This window comes from Mauremys mutica, chromosome 1, assembly GCF_020497125.1.
Source record: "Mauremys mutica isolate MM-2020 ecotype Southern chromosome 1, ASM2049712v1, whole genome shotgun sequence".
Lineage (NCBI taxonomy): Eukaryota > Metazoa > Chordata > Testudines > Geoemydidae > Mauremys > Mauremys mutica.
In genome coordinates, this window is record NC_059072.1 from 142,476,781 (window position 1) to 142,501,221 (window position 24,441).

A 24,441-nucleotide genomic window follows, 5' to 3' on the forward strand; every position below is an offset into this window, starting at 1 on the left:
CCCTCCCACATTGCTGTGTCTCCATCCTCCATCCTGTCCTACAGCAGTGAGAAAAGGAGGGAGCAGAATGCCGGCAGCTCCTCCAGCGGCTGTACCACTCCCAGCCCTGCCCCACCAGCTCTGTCCTCTGGGAGGGCTGCTGCTGTACGGATGGAGGAGATGCAATTCCGTGGAAGGGCTGGGGGCAGTACAGCTACTCCAGAGGAGCTGCCAGTGTGGGGCCACTGGCTCCTCCTGTCTCTTACTGGTATGCCATACCAGCGATAAATATTTTGCTGGTACGGTGTACTGTACTGCTGTAATTGCACTGCTGATTAAAACAGAATCCCGCATATTAAGCAGAACTTTTGGAACATCTTGGGTGGCCTGTTTGTGATTAAAAATGAACCAGACAAGCAAATATTTCAGTTACCTTGTCCTCCCAATTCCCACACTACCAGTTTGTTTGTGTTCCAACTGCAAACAATTGGCTGTTTAGATTGCATAATGTTTTGCGCACTAAGTTAAACCAACAGTGTAGCTCTAAATTTGCAATAGAGCAAATCAATACAAAATAAATCTGGGTGCTTATTCAAAGTCAACAATAACAGGTAAACATAGAAATCTGACAGATTTTGAGAACTGGATGTCCCAAGAATTGATGAGAAACAATTTGTGCTGTTTACAGAATATAGCATGTCTTGTGGCTATCTACAAAACACCTCTGCCCTAGTGGAAAGCACACTCTAATGGTGATTGGGCCAGATCCAAAGCTCATTGAAATCAGTGGGAGTCTTTCCATGAACTTCTGTGGGCCTAGGATCATACCTATAAAGCAAAGGGGCTGGAACTTTGGAGACTTGGATTCTATCCCTGACTTTATCACACTGGCTTCCTCTTTCAGGGTCTATTCTACAGCAGAAAAGATTTGTTGGTATAGCTATACAAGTATAGTTATACTAAATCCTTCTAGTGTACATTCAGCATCTACCAGGAAAAATGTGATTTTACTGGTATAGCTTATACCAGTTCCCCAAACAAAATAAGGTCTTTTATACTGGTATAGCTGCACATACACTAGGGCTTTTGCCAGTGTAGAAGTGTTGTAAAAAAATCATACCCCTAATCAACATTATTGTACCTGCAAAAGATTCTAGTGTAGACCTGGGCTAAGTGTGTGTTGTCCCTTCTGTAAAATGGAGATGATGATAGTATTAATCCAGGGATGAAAAGCTCCTTAACTTCTTCAGAAGGAAGCTGTGGTACATGTGAAGTGCTATTATTACTCAGCAGAACTGGAATAACCTCATATTATTTGGAGGGACACAAAGTTTCTAACTTGTTTTGTAAGTCAGGAACTAGGTGGGGTAGAACATTATGTTCTTCTACTGGGCAGTACTGCTCTATGGGGCCCTGTAGCAAAGAGATGTGGCCTCCTTCAGAGATTGACAGTGGGGGGGGGGGCAGACAGCCCCTGGTGGGTGGAACCAGGAAGCAGAGGGGCAGTACAGGAGCAGGAAGTATAAAAGGTGGGTGCTGTAGGGCAATCAGGAGGCAGCTGTCAAAAGAGATGGACATGTTCTCCCACTCCTGATGCAGAAAATTTCACTTACCTTGAGGACTTGTCCAAGCTGCTAGACTTGGCTGATGCTGAACAGCTGCTGGGATTGCCACTGGCCATATACCCCTAGGAGATGGAGGATGAGTCTGGGGTTCAGGTACACCCTGAGGGGAGGAAGGAGCCCAGCAATAGCCAACTGCAGTCTGGCTGCAGGAGCATCTGAAATATGGTCAATGTGTTGCAGGGGGATTCCCTGCTGACCCAGTTGTGTCCCTGGGTTGGGACACAGTGGAGTTGGGCAGGCTGTGTCCCCCTACCCCTGCTGACCCAGCATTGGGGTGGCAGTACTCCCCCTCTTCAGGCCAAGAGGCCTGTGCTTGTCTGGCTCCCACCAGAGCCAGGATGAGAGATTCTACTTGGGTGCCTGACCCCTGGTTGGTGGGCTAGACTCTTTGGTGGGTGCCTGACCCCTGGCTGGGGGTGTGTGTGCTAGACTATTTGGTACCCTGGCCTGTCTGAGGCCTGGGTTCCTGACTATGCCCTGCCTGAGGGTTGGGCTTTAGACTGCTTGGTGCCCTGCCCTGCCCTGCCTGTGGGCTTGGGCTGCTGAACCTCTTCTATCTTGCTGGTGGGGTTGAACACTGAGACTGGTAATTTCCCCATTATCATAGACCAGTTGTAGGCAACCTGCAGCTCCCATTGGCTGGGAATGGTGAACTGTGGCCACTGGGCACTGTGGGCAGCTATGCAAATGTAAACAAACTGTCTGGTGGCCTGCCAGCTGATTACCCTGATGGACCGACTGTGTGGCCCTCAGGTTGCCCACCACTGTCGCAGACTTCCCTTCAAGGAGGAGTGACAGCAAAGAGGTGTGGCCTCTCTGAGATTATCAGCCTGTGTAAGGGAAATCCCCCAAAGAAACCACAGCTGCCACAGGGGCTTCCTTCATCCTGTGCCACCTCTGCCTCACCTGCATGCTGGGGGAGCTCTTGTGGAACCCAGCTCTGCAGCACTCAGGCATTGTGTTCCCGCTGTGTAAGTCTCAGAATCCTCCCCCTCCTGCATTTTCTTACACTTAGAGAGGCAGTACTCAGAACCCAAGTGGCTTTCTCCACAATAAGTATGTATTTAAAAATCCAACTGCAGATACTAAGGGTAGGGGAACTGACCTGACCTTCCACCCAAACTCACACCTAGCCTTCCTGCCAGTTTAGAAATGTCTATATAGCGATTTTCATTCTTGTTTACCTCTATACCAGGCTCCAGTGTCCACTGGAAGTGGTGGTGCCTAAATGCTATGAGACCAGTTCATCAAAAGCAAAGAGTACGTTATATCTGCTGGCAAACCATGCAGCTCTTAGTGCTCACGCACACACAGAACTGTTCCACAGTGTGCTGTTCCCTGAGCTCCCCTGCTTCAGAAGCCATGGTACCAAAGCTGTAGGATGGGCATTAATGCTGACTGTCTTAGCATTATCTTGCAGCTTTGCTGGGGCTCTTCAGCTTGGGCCCCTCTCCCATCCAACGGTTGGTCTTTAGCCTGAACTTGCGGTGCCCCATGTGCATGATGCTCCTGTTAAAAGGCATCCAGGTGCCTAGAGGAAGGGAGGGATGCTCCTTTGACATTGTATGTGAAATGATCTAAATTGAGCTGTTTTCACCCCATCTGAGTTTAGAAGCAGGGTTAGGAAGATGTTGTGGCCCAGGTTGTCTATGCTCCTGAAAGGATTTACAATGAAAATACTGATAAAAGTCCAGTAAAGGGAAGCAGCTATTCTCCCCTCCAGAAAAGAATGCATTTTAAGTATTGAAGTCCATCATTTAATCTGCCCGTTGTTCTCAGGGAGCCACAAAGCAATAAATACACAAGATTAGATACTGGGATTGAGGAAGGGCTTTGTGTTACAAAAGGAGAGGGTGGTTAATTTTTGACAGCAGGCAATGAGAAAGTTATGTTTGTATAATAGTCCAGTCACTCTCTGTGCTGTGGCTCACTCACCTGCATGTCGTCATCTTTGTGAGAAGTGTCAATAAATATTAGACAAGTACCTCTTTCTAAGCACAAAACTCCTACCGGGGGAATTCCCAGAGCACCCTATAAAAGGGATCCCACTGTCCTTTCTCAATCATATCTGTTTGCTGAGAAGATGAAGTGTGTAAACTTGGCTGTGCTGCTGGTGTTTCTACAAAATGCCATTGCAGTGAATGCAGCCAACACCATGCTCCAGAATGTGGTAAGAGTCATATTATGATGTTCACAGGCTCTAATGTATTCTTTTTTTCCTCCCGCTATTCAGCTTGCTAGGAGAATCTTTTAAAATTGAGGCAAGTTATCAGATCTCCACCTGTTCTGTGGGCTCTCTGCATGTAGCAAGTGTAAAATATCATCTTTAACAAATGTGCTGGGACTTAATTATAAATCTGAAAACAAATTAGACTGTTTTAAAAACAGCAAAATTCTGCTTTTGGTTAGGCAAATGCAACTCCTATTAAGAATCTGAATAGTTTAAATGTAAAATGCAGGTTGTAATTAATTAGCTGTGGTTTGTACTCGAGACTAACTCAATCCAAAACCACAGATGCAAATACCCTCATCCTTTGGAGTGTTCTAGATCTGGATGTAGATCTCAGGTTCATTTGCCCAGCACTCTGAAAACACAATGCACTATATGAGTTCTAGGTGATGCTGTTAATGCAGTCTCTTGATCTAATGGGCCTTGTAGTGCTGTGGACTCAAGTAGTGAACTCAGCATTGAAGGGGAGAGAGTGGCTTTCAATGCATCATCATTAAGCAGTGGCAATTCCTGGTGGTAAGAATCAAGGCTGAAGTGCAAATATATAATAAGCTGAGGATGGGGGAATTTAGTATGTCAAATTTCTCATTGTGTGTACCCTTGGGTAAACCATAATTTGTGTTGATATTTGTAAAATTTATGATGCTCCTTGTAACTCTCCTGTTAATCACTGTCAGCCCCCCTTACAACATGATCAGGGAGCCAGACAATAGCTGCATACATTACCTTTTTGACAAGCTGGCACACAACCCTGTCTTCTCTGAATCCACATAAACAAGTGGCCCTTTTCCTGCCATCTTCCAGTTCCTCAGCTGTCCAAATGGCTGTTTTAGGGGCTCCTTATGAGTGGGACTGCCTGACTGGCTGGGGGATGAGGGAGCAGGTGATGAGGATGCAGCAGCATGAGGAGCTGAACAGGTTCTTGGAAGGAGGCCCTCAGGGGAAGCTGGCTAAAACTGGGGCTCCAGAGCACTGTCAGAATGGGAGCTCTGCTTCAGTGTGGCTTTGAAGTTGTGCAGCTGGGGATGACCCCTGCCACGCGGAGCTCCTGCAGGAATGGAGCATTGCTCTTGTATGGCTGACTAGCAGCTGCCTTCTTGTGCAAGGCCCTTCCTGCCCCATACTCCTTTAGTTTAATCACACTATTTGATTCAGAGTTTATCAAATGGTTTTGCAAGCACTGGAGATTGCCACGGTTCCCATTCGGTGGAGCGTGGCTGTGTAGATTGGTGGGCTGCATCCCTGCAGTATAGTGTCTTGTGCAGTACATGGAACCTTGATTACTGTAGACTCCCAGGGATGCATGTTAAGATTCAAGAGCGACATCCAATCTTGCCAGTGCTATGGATGGAGTAGGACCTGAAATCTTATTCCATAAGATGGCAGTGAGATGGTATATATTACTTTAACATGAATGATGCACATTGTTTTGGACAGACTGAGCATCTGCAGCCTTTCATTGATCACATGTAGCTTTTTTCAAAGGAAGGACTCCATGAAACAGCATTGTACCAGAAGAAACATTAATGGTCTCAGCAGTCAGTCGGAAATCCCAATCAACATTAGAGCTGCTGGAGATGGCTCCCTTAACGAAATCCAAGTTTGAGAATACGGAGGAATTTGGACTGCTGTTTGGATGTTGGGAGCGGGAGAGGGGGTCATGATTTAAATATGGATGGGACACAGTGAATTGCATTGTAACAAGCGTTTGTTTCCTTTCCGGCCTACACCTCTTCCTCCCCTGATGGAATAGACTCTTATAATAATAATTAAAAGTAGTTTGGGTTTTTGATAGTTTAAATCCACTTTTAGAAAAGTTCTTTCTTTAATAAATTATGATATAAAGGGCAGTTTGTAATCTGTATCAGGGATAAAAAAAGTACTGTACCACAAAGTACCAGGCTAGCACAAATGGGGGCCTTATCAAAGGTAAGTACAATAACCATGTTTGTCTGTTCATTGGATATTTTCCTCTGCTCCTTTTTTCACCATTCCTGCTGAGCAGACTGAAAATCCAGTGATGTGGGGAGACTGAGGGTGACCATTTCCAAAGCACCTAAGGGACTTAGGTGCCCAAGGCCCATTTTTAATAGTGACCTAGGACCAGATTTTTTAAAAGCTATTTCAGCGTTGCTGCACTCAGTGTTGTAAAGCCTAACCGAGTTAGGTGTCAATTCCCTTTTCAAAAGGATTTAGGCTCATAGGAGCTCAAATGAAGGGGTTGTGTTAATACAATAAAAAGCACCGGGTGTGAAACAGAAGCCTGTTTATCTCACTATTAGAAGTGGACAAATTTAGTCATGGTACAAAACTACTCACAAATATTCAACAGTCAATATTTTATTTTTTTTAGCTAGTTTATCCCCCTGCGCACTGATGGAGCGAGCAGTGGTGCATGGCCATGACTCTACTTGGTACCCTGCAGTAGCAGGCATACCAGCTACTGCAGGCTGGGGGGAGTTTTGAAGTCTTCAGCTCTCATGTGCATGTGGCTGAGTGTACAACCTGTTTACCAGGGCTGGCTGAAAAATATCAAATGAAACATTCCCAGTGGGGAAAATAGGGTTTAGTCAAAATTTTCCATGAAAATTGGTCTAATTTCTGTGGCTTCTTCTATCAGTGAAGTACAAACAACTTTAATTTCAAAGCACTTTACAAAGGACTAAAATCACTAACTGGTCTTGTTGCAAAGACCATTAAAAGCAATGACTCCCTATAAGATTAAATATTTCCTGCTCTGCCATTTACTGACTCACTGTCTGATCTTATAAACATGCCTTAACTTTCCTGAACCTCCATTTTTCCAGTGTTAAAATGGTTATAGTATTTAACTACCTCTATGGGGTGTGGTGAAACTTAATGAATTGATATAGGGAAAATACTCTGAGTTCACTGGAAGAAATGTTGGACAGCTTAATAAATGCTTTCAGGGTCAATATTATCACAGCTTAACTTTTCCTCTGCTTGGGGACTGGCAGTCCTTTGCTGTTAGATTCCTAGTAGCATGTTGACAATTATTTGCTTTCTGAAACTTGTTCTTACAGCCATTTGCCAATGTGACTGGCTCTTTGAATGACAATGGAGTGTGCCAATGCTCAGTGTACCTGCCAGACACCGTGTTCCCTGTGCAGAAGGTCGAGATGCTGGAAATCACAGCCCAAGTGCTTTCTGAGAAACTTGAAAGAGAACTCACTAAAGTAAGGATTTTCAGTTTCCTTTTTTAAACACTGACCAGTCCTATTTTTAGTGAACATGAAACAGCCCAGCAGTCAGACCTTGCAGGGCCTGTCTTCCAAGTAGCTGCAGTGAGGAGCATGTAAAAATCACAAGGAAAAGGGTGATTAAACATAACATGTTCACTATTGTAGCATGCAAGCAGGGCCTTGTGTTTCAAGTATTCTCAGGCCTCATTCCTGGGCCTATAGGCACATGGTGTTCTTTGAGGGATGGAGGAAGGGCTTTGCTACTCTTTATGAACCATGGAACAGCCTTGTTGGTCTGTAATTGCTATATACAGTTGCAGAGGAAGCCATGATTACTGCTCCCTCCTGTGGTACTTTTATGTAACCAGCATATGGGAGGGAATGAGGGAAAGGAGCAAGTGTCCACTTAGCCCAGGCTGAAGCATGGGCAAAAATCCACCACCTGACCCCCTCCATTCCCTTAACAGTTGAAAAAACAATTTTCTGTCAACATCTGATGCTCTAGCAATGACTACTGGATTATGCATTCTAGTTAAACTCCTTACCTTTACACTACTTTTGTTTCTTGTTACAAGGATTCAGATCTGTTCTCTCCCCCATCCCCAAGGAAAAAAACAAAACAGGCAACACTAGGGGACTACTGTTTCTCGAGAGAAGGAGAACCTGCATTTGAGTTTTGCTGGTAGATGAATATTCAGGGTTTAAATTAGGTGTCCAGGAGAAAATGTTGGACTTCTCCAGGAGCCAGACATTAAGAAATAGTGTCCTTGAATTCATCAGCATTAAAGGCACATCTGTAAATTAAAAAAATCTAACCATAAATATTCATAACTCATACTGGAAGTGATGTATAAAAAAACAATGTGTGGGGAGAATCCTATAGAAGGTCTTCTCAGTTAAAATAATTTGCTTTGAAATAACTATAGCTAATGACACATTCAGTTGTCAGTAAAGATATGAAGGGCAACTTGACAGCAATCTCAGTGCCTCTCAGCACAAGTTACCTGATGAATTAGAACCACTGTCCTAAAGTGAACTATTGTACTGGTGACCCCTTCACATAGCAAGCCTCTGAGTGCAACCCCCCATAAACATAAACAAGTGTTTTTAATTTAACACCATTATAAATGCTGGAGGCAAAGCAGGGTTTGGGGTGGAGGCTGACAGCTTGTGATGCCCTATCTGTTATATCCTTGGGGGCAGCCGGTTTAGGAAGAAATCACTTGAGGCCAGACAGCAGACAGCTAACAAAACCACCATTTTATTTACAGACTCAGAGAACTCACCCAGCCGGCTGAAGCTGGCTGAGCTATCCCCTAATAATCTAACTCAGTTACCATAGGAACCAAAAACCATGACAACCAAATACACAACACTATGCTATAACCTCATGACTCCCTGAGGGCCCCAACCCCCAGTTTGAGAACCCCTGCTTTAGGAGGAATGTGGAACTTGACATTAATGATCCATGAAAACACTAGGTATTTAAGGGTCCTAAAGTGCTTCATTGTGGTCAGTAGCCAAATTTCAATTGCTTTCAAAAAGGACAGGATCAGGTCTGTAATTCCCATCCTGAAACTTGGACTAATTCTGCAAGGCCCTCCCAAATCAGAGGGGACTGAAATGAGACCCAACTGAAGCCAATCTCCTATTGAAGTGAAATTCTGCAATGGGAGTTTTGCTTGAGTAAAGATTGAGTACAGATGGCAGGAGTAGGCTGACTTTTTGCAACCCTGTAGCAGTTTTTTTTCTTAAAGCTGGACTCTAGTGACCAGATCCTCAGCTGATGTTTTCTTGAAGTCAGTGGAGTTGTGCCAGTGCATACCAGTTCAGGAACTGGCCCTCACTTTTCTACTCCAGTGACAGATACAAAAAAACCCTTGACATAATCCAAGTTTCACTGCACTTATGTTGAGTCTGATCAGCCAAACAGTGTCATAAAGCAGCGAGTTAGTGTGACAGATCCCCAATGTGATCCCAGGAAAAGAGAAATCGGGTCAAATGAAAAACTGTATTTTAGTTTAACTATGAGGGTGTTAAAATTTTGTAGTTAATTGTTTGTCTGTAGAAAGAAAATACCAGGCATTGACTCCCTCATCTGAGCTGAAATAAATTTAAATGTATAGATGGGGTAGAACTGAAGATGTTTGAATCTGTGCATCTTTACTTGTTTCATGTAAACATATTTCTCAGGCTGTCTTTGACATGATTTTCTCACCCTCAATGTGTAACCCAATGTACCACTTGTTTCCTGAAAATGCTTATGGAGAAAATGAAACAATAAAACCAAAAGATCTTCCGACTCATCCTAGTGATAGCGGGGTCTGAATCAAACCTCTGGGTTCCAAACATCTTCAAACTTTGGGGATGTTCAGATCCAGATTCAATTTTGCAGCCCAGACTTGCCTTTATACAGTTATGGCATTGAAAAGTCTACTGAACTATTGTAAAATTTGAAACAACTAGGCAAATCATAAACAGTTGGATTTTGGTTTTGAGTCCGAGAACCACTTTACAAAGAGGTTTGAGGTAACAGACAGATCCTCACGAATTTAAATGGATGTAGCTCCATGGAAGATAGTTTCCACCTTGCCCATTTACACCAGCTGAGGATCTGACCCAAATGCCATAACTGCATTTCATCATCCCCTTGTGGGGGTCAATCTTGCTGTACATGCTCAGTGAAAACTCCATTTGACACTAATGGGAGATGTTCCTGAGAAAGAACTGCAGGATCCATCCCTTTAAGAGGGGCTAGACATGTATTATAAGTCAGATATACAATCTGATCGAATCATAGCATATCAGGGTTGGAAGGGACCTCAGGAGGTCATCTAGTCCAACCCCCTCCTCAAAGCAGGACCAATCCCCAGGCAGATTTTTGCCCTGGATCCCTAAATGGCCCCCTCAAGGATTGAACTCACAATCCCTGAGTTTAGCAGGTCGATGCTCAAACCACTGAGCTATACCTCCCCCAACCCTGATTGTAGGCTGCTAATTCAACAAGTGGGGGGTGCTTAAAATCAATAGGAAATGAATTTCACAGGCAGATATTTGGATATTCCAAATCAGTAAAAACTGTAGGCTGAAAATATTGGTGTAGCTTTTTCACCAATATTCACCTGTAACTTGAAACTTTTACCAGAATAAAATGAACCTGCGGGACTAATGCAGGAATCAGCTCTTCCCAGCAGTGGAGAGGAGTATGGCTCTTTGTGCACCACATTAGAAGGGGAGAATGTGCCTTTCAGTGCTTTGACCACAATGCCTAGAACATGCTCATGCAATAAAACAGCAAGAGCAAATTAGGGTGACCAAATGTCCTGATTTTATAGGAACAGTCCTGATTTTTGGGTCTCTTATAGAGGGTGCTATTACCCCTCCCCCCCCCACACACACCCTGTCCTGATTTTTCACATTTGCTGTCTACTCACCCTAGAGCAAACACACCTGCCCAACAGATGAAGACTCTGTTAAAGGCAGATTACTCTGTTGGAAATAGTTCTCTTGATCTCAGGCTGGGTTATATGACATGTGGGTGACACGCTCACCATGTGATCATGGAGGTCAGACTTGCAAGTGCATTGGCCACAGGCACATGCACCTTCTCAGAATTCAGAGGGGTAGCTGTGTTAGTCTGGATCTGTAAAAGCAGCAAAGAGTCTTGTGGCACCTTATAGACTAACAAAGACACCTTAGTCTATAAGGTGCCACAAGACTCTTTGCTGCTTCTCAGAATTGCTTGCTCATGTTATTTCTATCCTAGTTTCCCTTCCTCTCTATCCTTTCTTTCTATGCCTTCCTTCTGCTTCCTCATTTTTTCAGTCCCACCGTCAGGGGCGGCTCTAGCAATTTGGCCCCCCCAAGCAGTCATGCCTGCGGGAGGTGCTGGTCCCGCGGCTTGGGTAGACCTCCCGCTGACATGACTGCAGAGGATCCGCTGGTCCCATGGCTCCGGTGGAGCTTCCGCAGTCATGCCTGCGGGAGGTCTGCTGTCCCACGGCTCCGGGGGACCTCCTGCAGGCATGACTGCGATAGGTCCACTGGACCCGCCTGCCGCCCTGCCAGGAAAATGCTGCCCCACGCGTGCCCTTGGCGCGCTGGGGTCTGGAGCCGGCCCTGCCCACTGTCCAGCTGCATGCTGGAGGAGTGTCTGCTTGCATGCCAAGAAACCTGTGATAAATACCAGTTTCAAGTAACTGCCACAATAAATGAACAGTACAGATTTTTCCCCTGCCCTTTTCAGGCCGTTACTGTGACAATGCTTGCAAAGAAGGAAAAACTAGATAAGAATTCTTATGCATGCCTAAAATAGCTGAATTTTATTTCTTTAAGAGTGACATTTGTGCTTCTGCAGAGATCCAGCACAAAACTTATGCACTGCTCAAACCCCACTGCAAAGCTCTGAATGTGGGATGCATGGTGAATATTGATCTGTACCCCAAAATCTAGTTTGTGTACTAGATTTCTGAGATGGTGTGTTGGCCTGTTAGATGGGAGCAGATCATTTTGATACAGTCACAAGCTATTTAAGGCAAAATGGGTCTAACTGCCAAGCAACAGAGCATCCATCTTGGGGTGGGGGGGAGGCATTCTCCTAGGTGGCCAGCCAGGCCACCTGAGGAAAAACAGTTGGAGGCAGAAGGAAGACTGGGCCTTGTAGCACACTCCAAATAGGCCTTGTGTAGTGCCTCTGCCTTGTGCTGAAATTGAGGGGGGTGGGGGGCACAAACAGATCAAGACATCTGAGAGAACCAAAACTCCTGAGCTCAGGCCTGAAGCTCTTACTTACGAGTAGCCCTTACTTATGCAGGTAGTCCACTGACTTCAACAGGTTGCAGATTTGGCATATTTGACAACTAACTTTTTTCTTTTAAAGCATTTGTTTTAAGTGATATTGGCAGCAGGATAGATACCCACATTCCTGAATGTTTGAGCCTGTGGTATAAGTAATTGCACACATCAATATTCTCATATGGTTGCCAACTTTGCTCAGCAGTTTTCAAATGCATTTTTGTGCATGTGGTGGGTTCATGTGCAAACTTTACATGCACAGTTTAGACACCAACCCTTAAGCATCTTCTCCACAGAGAAGTTTACTGGAGAAGTCTCCCAGCTCTCAGATTTGTGATTAGCCAGGCACTCCATCTAGAATCCATCTAAGTCATCCAACAAGATGGATCTTGCTCTATGGCCTAGTCCATGTTTGGGTAGTGGTAAGGGATTTTAGACATACCTATGGTTGATTGCCAAATAAAATAAGTGTCTAAATTTATATCCATATATGGAGAAAACCATTTGGCTATCAAAACTAAATTTAATTATTCCTTAGTTTGAATGTACACAGGGCTAGGATTGAGATCTGATTCTCAGTTTGTGTAAATCAGTGTAGATCCATTGGAATCTATGGACCCATGCCAATTTACAACAGCTCAGGATCCATGGATGTTTGCATTGGAAGATCAGATTGGTTTATAATGGATAATCTCTCTGGAGATGTAATTAGCACAAAGAATCCAAAAAATGCAATTTCTATGAAGGATCCTCTCTCAAATCATGTATTACTTTCATTAAGGAAGTTAGGGTCCAAAACAAGCAATAGAATTGCATTTTTTTTGGTGTATTGCATCTATCAGTGATGTGAAATACATGTCACACCTGATTTTTTTGGGTGTGACATGGCATTTCCAATTTGGCATGACCTAGCCTGGATAACACAGAACAGCAGCAAAGAATGTGGAGCTCACTCTTTTCACTTTACTGACATGCATGCCATATTGCTCACACCTTGGAAAAACAATTGCTACTCTGTAGTGTTCTCTCCTTCTCATAAAAGAAGCAAAGGGAAAACTATCCTCTTATGCTTACCACAAAAGTAATCAAGTTTAAAAGATCATGCCCAAGGAATAGTCAGTATAAAAAAATTCAGTGTTATGACTCTCGTTGTAATATGATGGTCCTAAGTTACTTGGGATAAATTCTGCCCTAAGGTATGTGCACACTGAAATGCACATGGTATGTATCTGAGGGCCACAGTTGGCACTCATTTTCTGTGTGCATATGGACTTCAAGACTTCAGTAAAGAAAATTGATAGGTAAGATCTTGTGGGAAGTCTAAAGGGGGGAAGTTCAGGATAACTATCAGTTTTTAAAAGAGACATTAAAGTCACAAGAGCAAATGATCCCCATGCACGGGAAAGATAGAAGTATGGTAAGAGACAACCCTGGCTTAACCAGGAGATCTTCAAAGACCTGAAACTGAGTCATACAAAAGTGGAAACTAGCTCAAATTACAGAGGATGAATATTAAAAAAAAAAAAAAGCATGAAATTCAAAATTAGAAAGACCAAGGTGCAAAACAAGATTAATCTAGCTAGGGACATAATGTGTAACACGAAAACATTTTACAAATATGTGAAGCAAGAGGAAGACCAATGACAGGAGAAGCCCATTACTCTGTAAGGAGGCAAAGACAATAGCTGAATACACAGTAATGTCTGAGGTGTTAATTGCCTTTTTGTTGTTTTCACCAAAAAGTTAGCATGACTAACAAAGTGAACATCTATGTAAATGAGGTAAGACCTTAGGCTAAAATAGGGAAAGAACAAGTTAAGAATTACTTGGACAAGTTGGATGTCTTCAGGTTGGCAGGACTTGATGAAATAAATCCGAGAATATTGTGACAAACCTAGACTGATTGGGTACAGGAATCTGGTAGAGGAAAACCAGTGTCCATAAGACACCTGGAACCAATTAACAGATTAGAAGCCATCAAGGGGAAAAACAGGTTAATCAGGTCACCTGAAGCCTGTTTAGAACAGGCTGGGACTAGTTTAAAAGGAAGCCCTTTCAGAGAGGTTGGCTGGTAGGAGCTGACAGTAAGTTGGTGTGTAGTGGAAAGTCTGGGAGAAAGAAGGTGCACAGTAAATGAGCCAGAGGACAAGCATGGTCAGGGTGCTGCTAGGGTCTGTTTGAGAAAGTAGCCCAGGGAAGGGCTATAGTTCTGGTGGTATAGGAAAACTACGTGTTGCCAGTGCCATTGGGGGCCCTAGGCTGGAATGTGGAGAAGAGGTTGGGCCTGGGTTCTCCCCAACCCACCCCACTCCCTAGGCCCAGCATCCCCTGGACCTGCTAAGCCTAGGGCCCCCCACAAGTGCTCAGTGCCCTGCACACCACCATCCTGCCCAGTGCCTCCCAACCCCCACAACTGCCCACTCCCTTCCCACAGCCCCTCCACTACTGCCCAGAACCCCCACTCCCTAGTGCCCCAACACACAGATCTCCCTCAGCCACGTGACCCACCACTGCCCAGTACCCTTCCCCACAGCCCCACCCCCACAAGTACCCAGTGCCACTCCCGGCCGCACTCACCAGCCCTGCTGGGAGGTGACTGTTAGCTGAGCTGAGCCAGCAGCGTGGTCAAGGCTGGTTCCATTGCCGGGATGGGGAATTGCGCCGGCCCCTTGGGAGCAGCACACTCAGCCAGGCGAGGGCCTGCCCCTGCCCTGGCCTGGCTCCCTCAGGAGCCTCTTGCCTGGAGGGGCCCAGCCAAGCCCCCTCACTGCCCCCTCATCCCAAACTGGCCAAGGTTGGTCAGAGCCAGAGCCGCACTCAGGTCTTGCCAGGGGATGGAGAGGAGAAGACAGGTGGGGCCAGGGATCAGAGAGGAGTGGGAAGGAGGGGCTGGGAGCAGAGAGGAGCTAGCAGGCTGGCAGGGCCTCAGGGCAAAATGCAAACAGAACAGGCTGGGTTGGGGCCCTTATGAGCATGGTCTGGGCCCCATGGCACTTCTGTAAACTTGGTATTGCTGTGGCAGCCAGCCCTGATTACTGAAGGAGGCACACCTGACAGGGATCAGGTGATTTTCCCCCATACAGATTAGCTGGAAGCTGAAGTGAGGGGAAAACTCAGGGAGAGAAAAGACTGCTGGGAGTGAGGAGGCTCCAGCAGAGTCCTGGGCTTTGTGACTCAGGGTTTATCTGTGCCAGTGGTGCCCAACCTTATTACACAGAAGTGCCACAAACCTGATGTGGGCCAAACAGATTTGACATATTTGAATAAGATTTAAAGTCACTTGTATTTATATTTGAAGTTCAGCTTGTTTATGTATTTAGATATGTAAATAGACAATATCATACACAGAAACAACCTGTGTAAACTAAAATGATGTAAACATGATGAAAAAATGCTAATGAATGGGCTGTTAGTATATTGTGTTGAAGCAGGCCACAGGCCTTATTAAATGCTCCGGTTGGCTGTGTATGGTCCACAGGCCATAGACTGTGTACCCCAATCTACCCTGTCCCACAGTTTGGACCATGGGGGGTGTGAATAGCAATGCGCACCGAGATGCTGCACTGTAACTCGCTCGTGTGGATGCTGCAGGTGCAACCAATAAGGTTCCAAGTTTGCCTTCATGTAATCCTCTTCAAACAGGACTATGTTTGTGTGAAGAAGGAACCTGCTAGTTTATGTCCCTGGCATCCACACAGGGAGTTATAGAGCAGCACTTTAGTGCAACCTGCAGGGCAGTACAGATGTAGCCTAACATTCCAGCTAGGAAGTGCTGGCAGTAGCCTGCTAAGGCAAGGGGGACCCTGAGGCCTGGTCTACACTACACGTTTAAACCAAATTTAGCAGCGTTATACCGATTTAACCCTGCACCCATCCACACAATGAGGCCCTTGATATCGATATAAAGTGTTTTTTAAACCGGTTTCTGTATTCCTCCCTGACAAGAGGAGTAGCGCTGAAATCGGTATTGCCATGTTGGATTAGGGTTAGTGTGGCCGCAAATCGATGGTATTGGCCTCCGGGAGCTATCCCACAGTGCACCATTGTGACCGCTCTGGAAAGCCATCTGAACTCAGATGCACTGGCCAGGTAGACAGGAAAATCCCCGCAAACTTTTGAATTTCATTTCCTGTTTGCCCAGCGTGGAGCTCTGATCAGCACGAGTGGTGATGCAGTCCCAAATCCAAAAAGAGCTCCAGCGTGGACTGTATGGGAGATACTGGATCTGATTGCTGTATGGGGAGACAAATCTGTTCTATCAGAGCTCCGTTACAGAAGACGAAATGACAAAGCATTTGAAAAAATCTCCAGGCTATGATAGACAGAGGCCACAGCAGGGACTCAGCACAGTGCTGCGTGAGAAGTGTAACGGAAAGCCAAAGAATCAAATGAATGCTCATGGAGGGAGGGAGGGGGGACTGAGGACTCCAGCTATCCCACAGTCCCCGCAGACTCTGAAAAGCATTTGCATTCTTGGCTGGACTCCAAGTGCCTGAAGGGTCAAAAACATTTTCCCTGGGTGTTTCAGGGTGTATGATGTCAATTTACACCCTTCCCCTCCTCCCCCCCCCCGAAAGAAAAGGGAAAAAAATCATTTCTCGCCTTTTTTCAATGTCACCCTATATCTACTGCATGCTGCTGGTAGACTGGGTGCTGGAGCGCTAAACAGCAGCATCCTCTTTCCTCCCCTCCCCGGTGGCAGATGGTACAGTACAGAAGGACTGGTATCCGTTCTCATCATCAGCCCGTGAGTGCTCCTGGCTGGCCTCGGTGAGGTTGGCCGGAGGCGCCTGGGTAAAAATAGGAATGACTCCTGGTCATTCCCAGAAGATGGTACAGAACGGCTGGTAACTGTCCTCATCATAGCAACTGGGGGCTGACCTCCATCAGCCCCCCCCCCGTCATGTCTAAAGAAAAGATTCTGTACTGCCTGGACTATCATAGCAGCGGAAGGCTGGTCTCCTCTCCCCCCGTACCCTTTAATGTTCTGCCTGGACTATCATAGCAGCTGGAGGCTTCCTCCCCCTCATTTTATCTCACTAAAAAGTCTGTGTTTCTTATTCCTGCATTCTTTATTACTTCATCACACAAATGGGGGGGACACTGCCATGGTAGCTCAGGAGGGTTGGGGGAGGAGAGAAGCAACTGGTGGAGTTGTTGCAGGGGCACCTCCTAGAATGGCATGCAGCTCATCATTTCTGCGGGATCTCTGGGGCTCTGACATGGAGCAGTTGTGCTCTCTGGTTCTCTAGTACACTTGCCCCATATTCTAGGCTGGACTGACTCTATTTTTAGACAAAACATAGGAAGGGAATGACCCAGGGAGTCATTCCCATTTTTGCCTATGCGCCCCTGGCCAACCTCAGCGAGGCCAGCCAGGAGCACCCATGATAGTAGCAGATGGTACAGAACGACTGATAACCATCATCTCGTCACCAATTTACAATGGCAGATGGTGCAATATGACTGGTAACCGTCTCTGCTATCTTGCAAAGGCAAATGAATGCTGCTGTGTAGCAGTGCAGTACCGTGTCTGTCAGCAGCATCTAGTACACATATGGTGACGGTGACAAAAAGCAAAACGGGCTCCATGATTGCCGTGCGATGGCGTCTGCCAGGGCAATCCAGGGGAAAAGGGCACGAAATGATTGTCTGCCGTTGCTTTCCCGGAGGAAGGATTGAGTGACTACATTTATCCAGAATCACCCGCAACACTGTTTTTGCCCCATCATGCATTGGGATCTCAACCCAGAATTCCAATGGGCAGGGGAGACTGCGGGAACTATGGGATAGCTACGGGATAGCTACCCACAGTGCAACGTTCCGGAAATTGACATTAGCCTCGGTACATGGATGCACACCGCCGAATTAATGTGCTTAGTGTGGCTGCGTGCACTTGACTTTATACAATCTGTTTTACAAAACCGGTTTATGTAAAATCAGAATAATCTCATAGTGTAGACATACCCAGAGAGAGTAGGGGAAAGACAGCAAAAGCTGTCCAGGCAGGGATGCTTGGGAGCAGGAAGAGAAACATTTGCTTGTTTGATGTTAATTTGGGACTCTGATTTTTATTTTTAGTTTATATTTTGTGAATAAACCCAAGCCCCAAGGACGGGTATTTTGACCTCAGAAAAAGAGGGTGGAGTCTGCATAAGGGGCCCTTGTGGGGGAAACAGAGGCAAGTGTTGCAGGGTGACTTCTGGCCATGAGGGGTTGCTCACAATGTTGTTTCCCTTGTTACAGTGAGGAATAAAAAAAGTGAGGATTATGAATGAAATTCTGCCCTCAGTAATGCACATGCAGTCCCAGTGAGATTGCACAGATGTAAAGATGATATAAAACATGCTTGTTATAGTTGCTAAACTGAACTTGAAAATTTGCTTGTTTTTTAGGTTAGCCAATATACTAAAGCAATTGAGACGTATGAACAGAAAATCCAAAACCTAACGATCAAGGTGGAACATATGGAGTCAACCAGTGTTTCTTACACAGAGTTGGACTTTCAGTTACTGAAACTGGAAATCAATGAAATGGAGAGACTGGTCACTCAGCTGAAATCCACACTTGTTGGAAGCAATGTGATTGTTGAACAACTATATGTGGAGGTAGAGTATGAGGGTTATTCTGCCATTCAGTTCTGTTATATCACTGAAATTTGGAATGTCTCTACTATTTTCAGTGGAGTTACTCTGGATTTAAATCAGTGTAAATTAAAGCAAATCTTGGCCGTGAGCATGTTAGCATGTTTCTTCATATGTGACAAAAAATGGCAATTTTTATCATTTGTGTGACTGAAAGCTAAAGTTCTTGGATGCTGCTATATTAAATAAATATACTGTCTACATTATTATAATATTGATTTATGGGCACCCATGCCTGAAACCTTCTGTGTTCCAAAAAATAATTAAAAACTTAACTTATTAGGATAGTGTCCCAATCAATATAAAATCAAGAACCTCTTCCCAATATTCAATAAATCAGATTTTCAAATTTGTTATCACTCACCTGATTGAATAATTGCTTTTGATGGTAAGTAAAATATCATTAGTTTATTCACTGTCTTTAACATTAAATGAGTAGATTATTTATCTGGGCAGGTAAATGTTCCGGACACGTCTGCAAGGCTGAAATCATTTACCAGTATGTAAGCATGCAGACTCACCCCACGGCACCTCCTGCGGTGACTTCTGGGAATTAGCTCATTCCAGCTCTGGAGCACCCTCTGCAGGCCGGTGATCTGCTGCCTCTTGGCCCCCATGTCCCTCCCAGGACCTAGTGCCCCTTTATCTGTCTTAGGGTCTCCCCTCCCCAGGGAACCTTCACCTACTATCCCCACCTCACCTCAGTATATGGCTACTGCCAGTCAACATCAAGCCCCCATGCCCTGGGACAGACTGCAGGATCAGCCTACTCATCACTGGCAAGGTTGGGTTTGGACCTGCTGCCTTTGCGTACCCCTGGGCTGCCCTCTGCAACCCCCAGGACCCTTTGGCCTTATGCTAGGCCACAGCCTGGGGCTTTCCAGGCTGGAGCTCCCCAACTCCTCTGCCTTTCCCCAGCCCTGCTCCACTCAGGTACCCTGTCTCTCTCTCTCTAGCTCCCTGCAGCCAGGCCCTTCTCCCTCTACAGCTAGAGAGAGAGGCTGCCTGAGCACCTGGCTCACAGCCATTTTATACAGGCCTGCTGTGGCCTGATTGGGGCATGGCCCAGCTCTGACTGCTTCCCCAATCAGCCCAGCCTTTAGAGCTGCAGCCTTCTCCAGGGCTGCTTTCCAGCCCTCTCGGGCAGAAGTGGGTGTCCACCCTACTACACGGTAACAGTTAATAACCAAGTAAGCCTTATTGGACATTTCTGAGTGATCTTTAGCATTATGATATATAACTGAGTGCTAAAATCACAAACATTTTCTTGTAGTTACAGACATTAGCTTGAGACCAGATGTTCATGCTAAAACTTATTCTAGGGAATATTTCCTAAAACTTGTTCTGCAGCACTTTTTCTGAAATGATAAATCGAACCTAAAATGTTTGTGAAATAAAGTTGACTGTAATTTAAAGTCATGCTGAATTTTTATTTCTCTAGATCAAGAATCTGACTCTCATGGTAAATGATCTGGAATCATTGGACAAAAACAATATCCTTTTAATCCGTCGAGAAATTGTGGCTCTCCAGAATAGATTGAAGGAATGTGAAAAACACAGAAATCAAACCACAACACCCTCCTATTTCCCACCAGGTAAGCATTGCATGTATAAGTCACATGAGAAGGGATGGGAGAAGTAGGAAGAAGACTGAGTTAAATGAAATGACAATAAATCACAAGTCTTGGAAAATTTGCCAGATGTACTAACATTTCAGCAACAGGCTGATACAAAAGATGAGGGCAGGAAACAAACACTTTCACATACTCCTACTGTTTTTCAAGTGGAAAAAGTTGGAAAATAGTACAAAAGTATGAAAAGTAATGTTTTGCCCTTCATCCAAACTCTCTTAGTAGTACCTCAGTACCAGCAATATTATTTGAAACAAATCAGACTTATAGAAGCATTAATATCCATTTAATTTTGAAATAAGATTGCTGTGAGTTAAGTTCAGTAATAGATTCAATATGTTGACAGTTAAGAACAAACCATAATGCCAGAGGTAGCAATAAACAATAGAGATGTAAGGCGAATGGCTCAAATTGATTTATGGAGTTGGTAGGTTGCAAGCCACTTTGCATCATGTGCATTATTTTTCTTGCACTGCATTAGCTGAGGTATGAGCACTTCCAAACATCCGTATTTGTGCCAAGTACTGAGGCCATGTTCTTAGCCATGCTAATTGCCATTTGCAGAGTCACAGCTCCATGCCTGCATTGTGTGCTATATCTGGAAATGAGGTCCCAGGCCTCAATGGTCCATTCCCAGTCAATAAAGCACTTAAACACGTGTTTAAATGCTTTGCTGAATCTGGTTCTGTCTTTGTTTATTTATCTCTGTTCTCAATGCTAATAAGGCGGCAATGATGATATTTGTGCTGTGGCCACCTCTCCATTAGGAATAGACTAATCCCAGCAACTCTTTTCACATAGGCTTGCAAACCAGTCATCAAATGATATTCACTGAACAGATAAAATAGAAGTGATTGTGTCAGACACCCTATCCACTAGAGCATGTGCAACCTCTGCACTGATTTGATATCATCAGCTATTGCCCTCAATTGATCAATTAATAGAAACATGAAACTCAGGTCTTGCAGGTAAACTTTATTTCACCTCTAAGAGGGAGCATTGTCTAGTGGTTAAAGCGCCTGATTTTGAGTTAGGAAATGTTGGTTCTGGTCTTGGCACTGCCATTCACTTGCTGTGTGACTGTGCAGGTCACTTAACACGTGTCTTGGATGACCATGCTTTTAAATGGAAAAAACTGACACACATTCAAGGGGACATCTTTTAGGGCTGCAGAGAGTCAGACAAAAGGAAACTTTTATTTTTAAGTGTGCTGATGTCACCACTGCCAGCTTCTGACCCACGGAGACCTGCATATTTTGGAGTGGAGGATTTTTTCCAATACTTTAATGTTCTGCATTTATTGTGAAACACTGAACAAGTGTCATCAACAGTTGCTCTGAGCAAAGGAACAGCTTTGATAGCGTTTACTTTCATTCAAGTTCTCTTCATTCCGGACATTGTTCATTACCCTGAAAGCTCATTCCACGGGCTGTTTGTTCTCAGTAAACAGGGCAAATTCTACACAGCATAGCAATGCATCTCGAACAAGCATTGTGTAGCTATAAAAAAAAACAAATATTTTGGCTGATGAAATGAAAAAAAAAAACCACAGTATATTTCAATTATCCTGGGGCATCATAAGAAAAACCAAGATTATCCTGGTTGAAATAGGTTGTATTGTCACTTTATAGTTACCTCACATGTAAACTGGGGAGCTATTGTGAGGCTATGATCATTAATATCTGAATTGCTTTGAGAGCCTCAGATGGAAGGCTCTCTGAAGTATTGTTTTAAAGTGGTAATTTTGACAGTAGCATGCTAATCTGAAATGACCCTCTTGAGCCAGTGCTGCTAATTCTCCCTCCATCTTCTAAAACTCACAGAGGTACAGTGAAACAAGATGTTCCTTCTGGTTTCCCCTATTTCCAGAACTGTGCTCCACTGCAGAAGCAAATGACCTAAAATGCTTCTGAAATTGTATTTTCTATGTGATTTCCCAGCCCAGCGGGGTGGAAAGCATAGAATAGGTGGAAACAGAAAACTGGTCACTTATCTGAAACAGAAGCTAATCACTTATTTACTGCAAGTGAGTACCAACTAAAAACTGAGATCTCTTAAATGTGTTGCTGGACTGTTGGCTGTTTTTTCAGTATGATCCCAGTTCTAGTGGTATGACCACTGTATTTCAGTCAGACTGGAACTGCTACAGAACTGAAATGCATGTGCTGTTTACATGGTGCAAGGAAAATCTTTGACAAAGATATGTATTTCTGTTCTTGCAACAATGCTGATTCTTATAAAGCACACACACTAAATCCTCTCTCCTAATCATGCCATTTGAAAAGCTTGCATTTTCTCTTTGCTTACAGGCAGCTGTGGTCATGGTGGAATTGTGAATATCAGCCAGCCCTATGTTGTACAGCTGAACTGGAGAGGATTTTCCTTCAAATATGGTTCCTGGGGTAGGGATTACTCTCTTCGAACTCCGCAGAAGGACCTATACTGGGTTGCACCTTTGAACACAGATGGGAGACACTTAGAATATTACAGACTTCATAATTCCTATGATGATTTGTTGCTATTAAAAAATGCTAGAGAGTTAAAAATTCCCTATGGGGGGGAAGGCAGTGGCACCACAGTTTACAATAACTTCATGTATTACAATATATATAATTCAAGAGATATGGGCAAGCTCGATTTAAACACAAACACATTGGCTGTGAGGAAAGCTCTGCCGAATGCTGCTTATGGTAACCGTTTCTCTTATGCTGGTGTTGGGTGGCAAGATATGGACTTTGCTGTGGATGAAAGTGGATTGTGGGTAATTTATTCAACCGAGGACAGCACGGGTAACATTATGATTAGCAAACTCAATGAGACCACACTTGATGTGCTCCATACTTGGAATACAAGGCAGTACAAGCCATCCATTTCCAATGCTTTCATCATATGTGGTGTTCTATATGCCACAAGACCTGTCAACACTAGGAAAGAGGAAATATTTTACATATACAACACAAACACTGAACAGGAAGGTAAAATTAGCATAATTATGGATAAAATGTTAGAAACAATTCAAAGTATCAACTATAACCCCTCAGACCAGGTCCTTTATGTTTACAATGATGGCTACCTTGTTAAACACAATCTTATTTTTCAACCTGTGTTGCATTGATATGAATATAAACAACAACTAGAGATCACAGAAAGTCTGATTTTATATCCCTTTGGACAGTGTTAATGTTAAATTAAGGCCTAATCCTACCAAGAGTAACTCCTGGGCATAAGGTTTATTACCATGAGCTGTCCCATTGAAGGATAATATGCTCTATGCCTGGTACAAGATTAGGTTCATAGCTTTTTAATTGGTGTCCAGATACAGTGGCAGCAGGAGTACTAGAAATGCCTCTGCTATAAACATAGATTAAATAGACGATTTAGTGACGGACAGAACATGTATCATGATAGGGAGATTGCTCACACACTGATGTGCATTTGGAGGAATGTCTGTATTTGGATAACACATGGAAACTGAACTGCTGTTTTGTCATCATTGCTCAAAGTATGCAAGGCCATAAATATCATATTAAATATTGGCCTCAAATAATTACTAAAAGATTAAAATTAGAGGAGAATTGGAACTTGATCTTTAAAGAGCAGACCATTGGTTAAGCTGAAGCTGTGGAAATGGTTGCCTGGGCTCCTTCTTGCAACCCATCAATGTATTTTAGGTGGCAGGGCACCAATGCATTACTTTCCTAAAGCTGCACTTCATGAAAAAAAAATATTATTAACCATTTTTGGACAGTTGCATTTTCTTAGCACTGTGTCCTGGGGGCCTGACCCAAAGCCCAATGAAAGCAGTCCCTTGGTATATGGCACATGCTGCAGTAGAACATAAGCTATGCCATCCTACATGCTCCATTTAGTCCTGGAGTCCTTTTAGTCTGCAATTTACTGTGATCTCCATTAGCATCTTTCAAAAACACTCTGAAAACAAGGAGCCAAATTAATTGCCAGTATAATTCCATTGGCATCAATTATCTTACATCGGGGGTGAATCTGGCCCATGATCTATCAGTTACAGAATACTGAAGTTGGGATAAAATGAGTCATATGCTCTTTATTTTTAAAATGCCATTTATAAGGTTTTTGTACCAATATCTGTACTGTAATCGTGTCAGAAATAATTAGATGAACAGTTATGAAAATGCAGTAAAAGTTTGCTGGTTTTCTTTTATTAATTCTGTCTTTGTTTTATAATCTGGATCAGCAGATGTGAATGATTAATTTTTGTTTAATAAAGTGTTATAAAAATCCAAACCCTATAGTTGTTTGTCATTGCACAACAGCTGGGAAACTTTTGGGATGCATCAAGAAGCCAGCTTGATCCAG

The 24,441-nt window shown here is 44.1% G+C and overlaps 2 protein-coding genes across 5 annotated transcripts in view; one reads left to right on the forward strand and one right to left on the reverse strand.

Annotated features, from left to right (window-relative positions):
• The window catches only part of LOC123347552 (antigen WC1.1-like), an 838,191-nt gene that overhangs the window by 91,385 nt on the left and 722,365 nt on the right, over nt 1-24,441 (reverse strand). The window lies entirely within an intron of this gene.
• Nucleotides 1,544-24,369, forward strand: LOC123355845 (olfactomedin-4-like). 4 transcript variants are annotated; one of them, XR_006575213.1, is made up of 6 exons: nt 3,115-3,774; nt 6,879-7,031; nt 18,227-18,439; nt 19,917-20,070; nt 20,908-21,074; nt 22,416-22,434. XR_006575213.1 is itself a non-coding variant. In XM_044998627.1 (5 exons), the coding sequence occupies exons 1-5, from the start codon at nt 1,674-1,676 to the stop codon at nt 23,219-23,221; spliced, it is 1,350 nt and encodes a 449-aa protein (XP_044854562.1). In that variant the 5' UTR covers nt 1,544-1,673; the 3' UTR covers nt 23,222-24,369. The 4 variants fall into 4 exon arrangements, 3 of the variants coding, with proteins under 3 accessions (XP_044854562.1, XP_044854573.1, XP_044854552.1); XM_044998627.1 differs by lacking the exons at nt 3,115-3,774; nt 20,908-21,074 and adding an exon at nt 1,544-1,697 and having other exon boundaries at nt 22,416-24,369; XM_044998617.1 differs by lacking the exon at nt 20,908-21,074 and having other exon boundaries at nt 3,137-3,774; nt 22,416-24,369.

Coding starts and splice junctions, on each gene's coding strand:
- LOC123355845 (XM_044998617.1), top strand. CDS start 3,688: ATGAAGTGTGTAAACTTGGCTGTGCTGCTGGTGTTTCTACAAAATGCC. Junction 18,440..19,916: donor TTGAACAACTATATGTGGAG/GTAGAGTATGAG, acceptor TTATTTCTCTAG/ATCAAGAATCTGACTCTCAT. Junction 20,071..22,415: donor ACCCTCCTATTTCCCACCAG/GTAAGCATTGCA, acceptor CTTTGCTTACAG/GCAGCTGTGGTCATGGTGGA.